General features: G+C 38.8%; 1 protein-coding gene across 3 annotated transcripts in view; it reads left to right on the forward strand.

Moving 5' to 3' along the window:
* The window catches only part of Mtm1 (myotubularin 1), a 117,185-nt gene extending 106,958 nt beyond the window's left edge, over window positions 1-10,227 (forward strand). For all 3 annotated transcript variants that reach the window (XM_034485685.2, XM_076918868.1, XM_076918867.1), the window contains exons 14-15: window positions 1,527-1,703; window positions 8,258-10,227. In XM_034485685.2, the coding sequence (XP_034341576.1) occupies window positions 1,527-1,703; window positions 8,258-8,425 (345 nt within the window). In that variant the 3' untranslated portion in view covers window positions 8,426-10,227. The remainder of the gene's footprint in view (window positions 1-1,526; window positions 1,704-8,257) is intronic.
* Window positions 10,228-10,440: the final 213 nt, after the last annotated feature.

Raw genomic sequence — 10,440 nt, forward strand, 5'->3', positions numbered from 1 at the left:
CTTACTGGAGGAAGTGGTCTTGTTTTTTTTTATTGGCTATTTTATTTACATTTCAGATGTTACCCCATTCCCTCCAGGAACCCCCTATCCTGTAACCCTCCTCCTGCTTCTATGAGGATGTGCCCCCACCCACCCCCCACTCCCACCTCCCTGCCCTCAAATTCCCAACAAGGCCATCCTCCCCTTCATGTACAGATGGAGTCATGGGTCCATCCCTATATGCTCCCAGGCTGGTGGTTTAGACCCTGGGAGCTCTGGTTGGTTGGTATTGTTGCTCTCCTCATGGAGCCACAAACCCTTTCAGCTCCTTTAGTCTTCCCTCTAACCTCTCCATTGGGAACCCCATGATCAGTCCAATGGTTAGCTGTGTGTATCCACCTCTGTATATGTCAGACTCTGGCGGTCTTTGTTTTTATATTTGTATGTATTTCACCACATTTTCACTATAAACTATGGAAAAGCCAAAGCTAAGAAATAAAAAAAAAAAAATACAAGAAATAAATATACCAAAGTCAGAATCTGAATCTGAATCTGACTCTTCCTAGTAATGACTTCAATGATAAATCATGATTGTACCATTTGAACCCACCTTATAAAGTTCATTTGTACTTTTCTGGACAAACTCTGGACTGGATTGTGCTTATTCTGCACATTTCTGTTTTATATACATAGTTTTTAAAAGTCAAACAATTTTACAGTTAGGAGAAAAAGCAGCCTCTCATCCCCCTCAGAAACTATGCTTTGACTTTTTTAAGCTAGTTTAAGATGTGACAACAAATGCAAACCTATGTATTTAAGGCTATCATGATTTATCATTTCTATAAATGAATTAAGCATGCTACAGCAATTTCCATTTAGCTGTTAATGTTGGATTCTTTGTCTTCCTTTTTGAAGTAATTTCTAGGACGCATCAAAGTCTAACTTTGGTAAATTTATTTCTTATATTTTCTATTTCTCAGCTTTGGCTTTTCCACAGTTTATGATGAAATTTTGGTAAAATGTATGAATTTTAAAAACTTGTAAATGTTTTATGAGAATATACCAGTTAAAAACTGAAAACTTGGTACAGTTATTTATTCAGTTTTTCAAATATCTGGATACGGCTATGATACAGATTAAAAATCTGGATGGTTGGTTAAAATAACTGTTGAAATACCTGTTGTCAAGTAGACATAGGTTAAAATATATCTAACAAATAGAAAAGGAATTGGAAACTAGGTATAGTCTCCTGATTTTTCTTTGAGTGGAATGAAAAAGATGGTGTGGCCCATCTGCTCATAACGAATTATGTATAGATCAGTGAATTGCATTCAGTGGTACAGCATCCTGCTTCCCTGTATTGCAGCAGAAACAGTGGCTCTCAAGCTAGGCAGTTATCGGTAAGTGAATGTAAATCCTCAGTGATGTTTTTTTCTTAGTTATGGAGGCTGTTGTAAATGCGTCAGTGAAGCTAATCTTGAAATGTATTGCCACAGGCTTCAGGATACTTTGTTGAGCGTTCACCTTTCTGCTTTCTCTCTGTGTAGAAACTTACAGAAAGAACAGTTTCTGTATGGTCACTAATTAACAGCAATAAAGACAAATTCAAAAACCCCTTCTATACAAAAGAAATCAATCGGGTTTTATATCCAGTTGCCAGTATGCGTCACTTGGAACTGTGGGTGAATTATTACATTCGATGGAATCCTAGGATCAAGCAACAAGTAAGTGAAACAACTCTCTTGCAGGACTGAATGGCTCCAGCCTAGCTTATCTGATACTATTTGCTCACATTTTGAGGACAAGCACAGGAAAGACAAATACTTGCTTTTAAACTAACCATAATTTAAAATTGTTGTAAATTACTAAACCATGAATTTTGAAGTTAAAAATTTCTCTGTCCAAATGAATGCTGTAATAATGTAAGTAATTTTAAAACTCTAGAAAGTTTTAAAGTTTTTCTAGCTATGGATTTCCTTTAATTACTTCAAATGCTCACACCTCACTAGAAAACTCTGTACATATTTCTTCCCTGGCATGGTGGTACACTGTTGTATTTCTAACACTTAGGAGCTGAAAGGCAGGAGAATCTGAAGTTCAAAGCCAGCCTTTGCTACATTGAGAATTTGAGGCCTACATGAGACTCTGTCTCAAAAGAAAAAGTTCTCTGCACTGACTAGACAGTCTTTTTTATTGGATATTTTCTTCATTTACATTTCAAATGTTATCCCCTTTTCTGGTCCCCCATCCCAGAAGCCCCCTATCCTATCCCCACTCCTCCTGCTTCTATGAGGGTGCTCACCCACTCACCCACCCACTCCTGCCTCTTCTATGCTCTGCTTAAGATGTATATATGAAATGAGCTGGCATGCTCCTTACTGAATATCTCTATATCTAAAATAAAGATACTAATATACCAGTGGTTAGTAAATCTAACTAGCCCTTTATCAGTCAAAATGAAGGCAGAATTTTGAAGTGATAATATTCACATCTTAATAAAGACATTTCCATGTGAGTTTCAAGCCAGCCAGGACTAAACAGTGAGACTCTATCTGAAAAAATAACAACACACACACACACAAATTGAACAGTGTTTGTCTTCTAAAATAAGCTCTTTCTATATTTGTCTTTGAGCCATTGGCTGTGAGGAACTTTTGGCAGTGTCTGCAGATCGTACAATTACATCTTTATTTATTCTTGTAGGAATTTGTGAAGTATAAGGAATTTTGAATTATTCATTTCTAACTATAAAAAGTAACAATGATTATGTGACAAATCATTTGGTTTAGAGCCTTGTTGATTGGTTTTGTTTCATTTTGCTGATAAGGCAAGATTGAAGGGACATCACCATCATCAAAACTTTAAAGTATATCTCCCATCCCTGTATTCTCTAAAAGTTTATAAATGGTACCTGAACAAATAGGAATGCTTGTCCTTTAGGAGAACCTTTTATTTTCAGACATAAATTGCTCTATATCATGATCCACTGGAATCTATTCATAAAAGAAAAATACCTTCCCTTTGTAGATTTTTCTGACTTACAGTGTTCCTACACAAATTGATGTCAGTGGGCACTTCACATTTTCTTCTACAAAATGTTGAGTGTTCCCATGTGTCCTGCAATGGGAGAACACGGGTATTAGAGATGGTCTCTGCCCACAAGACTCCCCAGGCTGGTGGAGGCAGCTAGGAACATAAGCTGATGATTGCAGTGCACAGGGATGAAGCTGATAATAAAGGTGTGAATTAAGTATGTGAGATGTCTTTAAAGATCTGCTTATGTAGAACATTATTTCATAAAGAGATTAAAGTCAAATCACATAGGAACTTCTAAATTATATAATGTATATAATATAAAACTAAAGGAATGTACTTAACTGCTTAAAAGTTAAGTAATTATTCATTTGAGTGATCTAGAAAGCATTCAGTTGCTGACCACCTACAGTATTCACAAAACAATGATATGCTACCTGTGTTGAAAGATAAAAGAATATACAGCCCCTCCCCATAACAAGCTCTTAACCTTAATGAAGGCAAGGTGGCCTGTTCTTTAAAGCAGACTTTGTCAGTCCTTGCTGTGATATCAAACTTACTAACTAAAAGATAACAGCAGGGCCAATGACATATAAACCAGCTGACATGTATGGTATTTAAGTCATTTCTACTAGAAGGGTTAAAAGGCATATGAATGCAAGAAATCATTTGAGGCTTAAAATGCTTCCATGATGAGCTCTCCTGCAGTGTGTGTGCCATGCTGAGCTGGCACACACTTTAGCTCACAGCTTGTTGCAAGTCCTTTTGTCCTATCAGAAATGGACTCCTCTGTTATATACTTTAAGGTTTTTTGTGTATCTATAGGTTATAATAACTTCTATGTATTTTAGACTCATTACTCCACTGATGTTTTTCACGTGTAAGTTTTTAAATCTCTTTTATTGCTAATAGTTTAGAAACCTCATTCTAATCATATATTCATGCCACTACAAAAGATTGTTATATCTGATTTCTTTTTCTTGTCTACATATAAATGCTGATTCTAGTATTCAAAGTGACTCAAATTTAATATTCATATGGAAGATGATTTTTTAAATAAGCTAAACAGTTTGGGAGAATATCAAGGAAGAACTTGCCTTCCTATGTATGTCAAGAGTTATATATGATCCAAACTTAGCCACTGATAAGGTAGCCACATTTCTGTAAGCAACCCTAACTAAATTTATCAGGCCACCAGGAAAGGGGGGCATGAAAGTAGGAAGCAAACAGTAGTTAGAAAGAGAAAACCAATTAGTGGGAGTGAGGAAAAGACAGTTTCAAAGTACATTATCATGTGTGTAAAAAGGTTATGATGAAACTATTTTGTATAATTAATGCATAATAACATATAAAACAAAACTTGATATGACCTAGGAACAAACCAGTGTGGCTATGGGTACTTGGTATAATAAGAAGGTAGCATTATTTATTCTGTTAATAATGTCAGGACCCCAGATTAAACCAGAACACCTAAGACTACCCCTCCAGCTCCTCCTGCTGTCGTCTTCATTTCAGCTCAGGGCATCACCTCTAGTCACCCTATCAAGAAACCTAAGTCATCTTTGATTTCTTCTTGTCTCCCACTCCACGGCCAGTGTGCCTAGGGAACCCATTTGACTGTCAGAATATATAGGGCATGGGGAAGGAGGGCTGGAGAGATGGTTCAGTGTTTAAGAACACTTGATCTCTTCCAGAGGACCTGGGTTCAATTCCCAAGACTTAACATGGCAGCTTGCAACTGTCTAATTCCAGTCCTAGGGAATGTAAATCCCTCTTCTGCCCCTCTGTATATACCAGGCTTATACATTGTGCATATATGCACACATGCAGAAAAATACCCATATACATAAAATTAATATAACATACACAGTGTGTGCTTCTGCCACCACTTTAGGGTGGGCTGTGTGATAGCAGTAGTAAATGGAGTCTGGGGACACCCTTGCTTCCTCTGTCTGTCCTCAGCATGGCAGCCAAAGCAGTCCTTGTTAAGTAGACATCTGACTATAACACGTTTCCATACTGGCTAGGAAGTTGCTCACCTCATGCCAGACTCAAGGACCAAGTTTTCACAGTGGCTTCTGAGGCCTTATATGACCTTGTCCCTTTTGTTTTCTCTGTCTCAATAAGTCTTTGTGAATACTTTTTAGCCACATTGGCCTCTCTTTCTTCCTCTATTCCTCTCAAACTTTTCCTCTAAACTCCTTTTCTTCTTTAGTGTGCTTCATTTTATAAACCTAAGTGAGAGCCCAGTGACAACCCACCTGTACATAAGCTCCTAGCTTGTTCTGCTCTCTGTCAGTCTTCTTCATGGAATTGGTCTTTCTTTGTTGGTCTGTCATCCCCTGCTGGAAGATATACAGCAGAGAGGAAATCAGGCATTCTTGATCACTGAGCATCTAGACCAGCACCTGGCCCCTATTTGAACACAGAGAAAACTAGGCAGAGAATATTAGTGAGCAGCATGGGTGTTAGTTACTGTACCAGGTGTTCTTGCTTTGTTGAAGACAGCACTGGGGCTGTACAGGGTGAACTGGGAACTTTGGTAAATCTGTGGACTCTGAACAAGCAATCCATGTGTTGTTGAAAGTAGCAGTCCCCATAGAAATGTGGAAGTGGATAGCTTCGCAGCTATATTCAGCTGATTCACTCTTTGGAAGCCAGCAATAGTTGAATGGCACCTGCTCTCTCCCCAAAGGAAATATGTATTCAGATACTACAAATGTGCCTATTAGTTATTTTTCTTGTTGTTGTGACAAAATTACCTGACACAAACATCATAAGGAAAAGGGTGTTTACTTTGGTTCACGTTTGTGAACACAGTGCAGCATGTCAGGACAGGCATGGTGACAGGAGCTCACGTTCCTTGGCTGGCATTAGGCCCACAGTCAGGAAGAAGGATGAACACTGAAGCCCAGATCTTTCTCCTTTTTATTCAGTCTGGTTCATATCCCTATGCGCGCGCACACACACACACACGCACACACACACGCACACACACACATACAGTCATACTCACACACTCATGGCCTGCTGCCACTCTCATTCAGAGTGTGTCCTCCATCTTCAGTAAAACCTTTCAAATCTCGCAAAGACATACTGTATGTTTCTTAGGTGATTCCAAATCCAGTCAAGTTGACATGAAGATCAACCATCGAAGTTACTTCATATTTGCAGTTGTAACTTAGATTGGCCTTAAATCCACTGATAGCATTCTCCTAGGACAGAGGAGGAGATTTGCAACATGGGTGCAGAGGAGGGGAAAGGGCCGTACAAAAGCAGATATAGAAACCAATGTGAAATTTTCATAGGCTGGAGCCATCAGAAATAGAGTTAGAGCAAGGAAAGGATTCTCTCCTAGTGCCTCCAAAGTGTGTGTGGCCCTGGTGATGCTTGACCAATGAGCTCTCACCTTGTAGAAACAAGGTGAGTAACTTTCAGTTTTAAGCCACCAAAGTTTCTGTTCACTTGAGATAGTAGCCACAAGAAACTAAGGCACAGTGTTTCTTCTCAAGGCTCAGGCTTGCTGATCTTGAATCCTGGTTATATCAAGTGCCTGGTGCTGGCAGGGACCATTCTCCTCAGCCTTTGTCAACAGTACCTGCTGTCACAGCTTTGTTGGCACTCAGAGCTTGGCTAAGACAGTTGAACATGGACAGTTCTGGAAGCCACTACATGTGCTAAAGGAAAGCACTTTTATAGACTTTAGCTTTTATTTCTTCCTGTTTCATAAATCGCTCAAGCTTTCTGTAAAGCCATCTCTGATGGCTTTGGAACATGAGTCTCCTGCAGAGCTCTTGTCTTGTACATCTTGACCTGAGTGATGATTACCTAAGTATATACTTACATAGAGATTCATTGAGCTGGACATTTTAGGGTGTGTGCACTCTGTGATTTTTTTTTTCTCAAAATAAAGGTGTACAGAAATGAACATGCTGGCAAGGATCCCATTGTGCCTTTATGCCAGCATCAAGCCCTGTTGACTACTAAAAGAAATTACAGTGACACAGAATCATGGCACCCTCAGAACACTCCTGGAAGGGCTATGCTGGGGTTTGGGCAGTTTGTATAGAGAGCTTTATAGAGACATGCAGAACCTGTTCCACAGCTGAAAAGTGACTCCCTGACCAGAGGTTAGAAGCGCTGCTGCTCTCAGCTGTGTGTGTGTTCATTCAGGCAGTAAGCTCATGTGAAGATGGTCTTGTAGAGCAGCATAGGCATAGAATATCAAGATACACCACAGTTTAGCCCCTATATATCAGTACAAATTCTTTTTTTTTTTAAGATTTATTATATATACAACATTCTGCCTGCATGTGTGCCTGCAGGCCACAAGAGGGCACTAGATCCCACTACAAATGGTTGTGAGCCACCCTGTGGTGGCCAGGTTGAACTCAGGACTTCTGGAAGAACAGACAGTGTTCTTAACCTCTGAGCCATCGCTCCAGCCCCCAGCACAAACTCTACTCTTAAGCTCTCTTTATGAGTGAGTGTGAAGCAGGAGGAAATGCCAGGCATCACTGGCAGGAGCACTGGGCCATGGCCCCATGTCAAGGGCGATTTGGTAGCATGTGTTGAAGTCAAAGAGATTGTACTCTATTCTTCAGAGACACCATGCCTAGGAATAGTCATCAGATATGTGCATGAATACATGTGTAGGAAGACACTCGCAGACCGTTGCATTTATCATTGAGGAGCCCTGGACGTTGCTGAGTGCCTTCAGCATGGGCATGTCTGTGTTGATTGGCTTATTCTATAAGTGGGACTCAGCAGTGACAGAATTTACAAAGCACAACAATGAGCCAAATACCAGTCACTAGATACAAAATGCTATCAGTTACATCGATTTTTAAAAAACAAAGTAATAAACACACTGTGTTTTATTCTGGATATTCACCTCTAGGAAAAGTGTCACAAGTCTACAGCGAAAGGAAAGCCTCACACCAACTTGTAAAGAATTGTCCTTCAGAATAAAGGAGGGCAGTAGTCTGGTGCTGGGGCAACACAGAAATCTGAAGCTGTGTCTAGACGGATAAATACTTAAAGGTGGCAGTGCATGTATGAAGAGATGTGTGCACTTTATTTCCCAGTGGCAAATAACAAGCTATGTGTTTTTTCCTATGTGTCCACAGTACAGTGTGTAAGGAAAGTATGTGTGTATGTCAGTCCTTAGGGGCATAATTTGAAGGCAGTGGGCAGATGTCATGGCTAACATAAAATATGACTTGTGTGTGTGATTTTTTTATAGCAGCCCAACCCAGTGGAGCAGCGTTACATGGAGCTCTTGGCCTTGCGTGATGATTATATAAAGAGGCTCGAGGAATTGCAGCTGGCCAACTCCGCCAAGCTTCCTGATCCCCCCACTTCGCCTTCCAGTTCTTCACAAATGATGCCCCATGTGCAAACTCACTTCTGAGGGGATCTCTGGCACTGCAGTTGAACTCTAGATAAGTGAAATAGCTGAGTTTCATTCTGGGCATGTGTACAAAGTAGATTTAAAGTATCTGCCTCCGTTTAGAAGTTGAACTAACATCTTAGACTCTTGAGTATGTGCCTTCTGTAATACATATTACAAGAAATCTACGGTGTCTGTGTGGCAATCATGAGGAAGGAGTCAAGAGGGGATTCTGGAAAATCCTCACACTTTTTTTACAAAGCACTTTTGCAAAGATAAAAGTTAAATTTAATTTACCTCTATATAAATTCTACATAAACAGTATGTATTTTGTGGGCTTAATTGAAATGTTACTTTAAATCCAGGGGGGAAATTTGTTTGTAAAATGGATTTTCCTCCAGCTGCTTACAACAGTTGCTTTGGATTATCTAAAATTAATCCAAATGTGAAAGATGGGTATTACTGCCACAGCCAAACTGCACTCACTTCCTCGGCAGATTCCAAGAGCAAGGCGTTTAAATAATTGCTAATTTTTATACCACCATAAGTGGTAAGGTAAAAAGAAAGATGAGCATTTCATCATTTTGAATTTTTGAAATAAAAGGCTCTCCCATCATTTTTCAAGAGAAGCGTATTTTTATATTAAAAAAGCGATGAGGTTTGATTTTTTTCCCTCAACATTCTCAGCTTTGCTTTCTAAATTATCCCATGAGCTTGTCTAACACTGAGTCATACTCAGGTTGAAGCAAACCCATAAATAGCACTGTTTGAGGAGCTGGCTGTCTTCTGCTGCTTAGGGGAATATGTTCGCAAACATGCCTCTAGTCAGTGCGGCTTATCTGCTGAAGTGTAGGGACACTGTCTTAGATGGATGAGCTATGGCTAGAGCATCTTTCTTTACAATAATGCCCCAGGTGTACATTTTTAGTATATTCTTTAAAGTATTCTGTTTGTGTATCTCTGTTTAATTGGTGTTGGGTTCCCTCCCCTACATGCGTGCATAAAAACTGGTTCTGCACATTATTATTACTTGAAGTACTGGGCAATTTGCTTTTTCAGGTTTTTTTTTTTTTCATTTTTTTGTAGTATAAAATGAAATTTTAAATGCAAAATTCTATTTGATATCTGAACTAATTCATTTAGTAAATATATTTGTAAAAGCTAAAGTTAAATCAATGAATGTTTTACAGTGATTTGTAAAGGATTATTTATAGCTAATATGGTTTTGTTTTCAGTGAATTAAGAGAGATTAAATTTATCTTTGTAAATTATTTTATGTTGTAGCTTAATGGTCTACCAAATAAGGTATCTCAAATATAGTAGTAGAATGTATGGATTTTATACGTATAAAAATTATTAGATATTCTTTTGCTTTTTGTAAACGCTGTAAATATTTCATAAACTAAAAAGTGTTACTCCATAAGAAGAAAAAAAACTAATACTAATAGCTCACAGGAATTTGTGAAATTTCATGAAAATATTTTCATGGCAATAAATATTAAAAGACCTGCTGTAATAAATGTATTAACTAAAACCTAACAGTATTTCCAGGGATAGAACTGTGTGTGTAAAATGTGCATGGTGTCCATCTTATTTGCCTACTTGCTTTTCCTGGATCTACTTTTTTTGTCACAGTAACAATATCTGTTTTCTTTTGTTGTTGTTGTAATTGCTGTTTGACCTGAAGTCTCATATAGCCCAGGTTGGCCTCCAGCGCACTGTGTCATGAAAGCTGGCCTGAAACTCGTGATCCTCCCGAACTGTCTCAGACAGCCTATTTCCACTGTAACTAATACATGGCCAAATAAATATACTCTTCTTGATGGACAGATCAAGAAACCTTTTGGAAAGTGCACCCCAAACATATACACACAAGGAAAAGAAAGGAGAGAAAACACTTTACCTTGACAAGTTGGTCCAAAAAAAAATTAAGGAGTCTCAAGTTTCCAAGCTGTCTTCCATGTACTTGAGGATGACCTTTGGGTTCTTGATCCTCTTGTCTCTACTTCCCAAAGAATATGCTAGAATATGCTTCC

The sequence above is a fragment of the Arvicanthis niloticus genome, chromosome X (genome assembly GCF_011762505.2).
Source record: "Arvicanthis niloticus isolate mArvNil1 chromosome X, mArvNil1.pat.X, whole genome shotgun sequence".
NCBI classification, from domain to species: Eukaryota; Metazoa; Chordata; class Mammalia; order Rodentia; family Muridae; genus Arvicanthis; species Arvicanthis niloticus.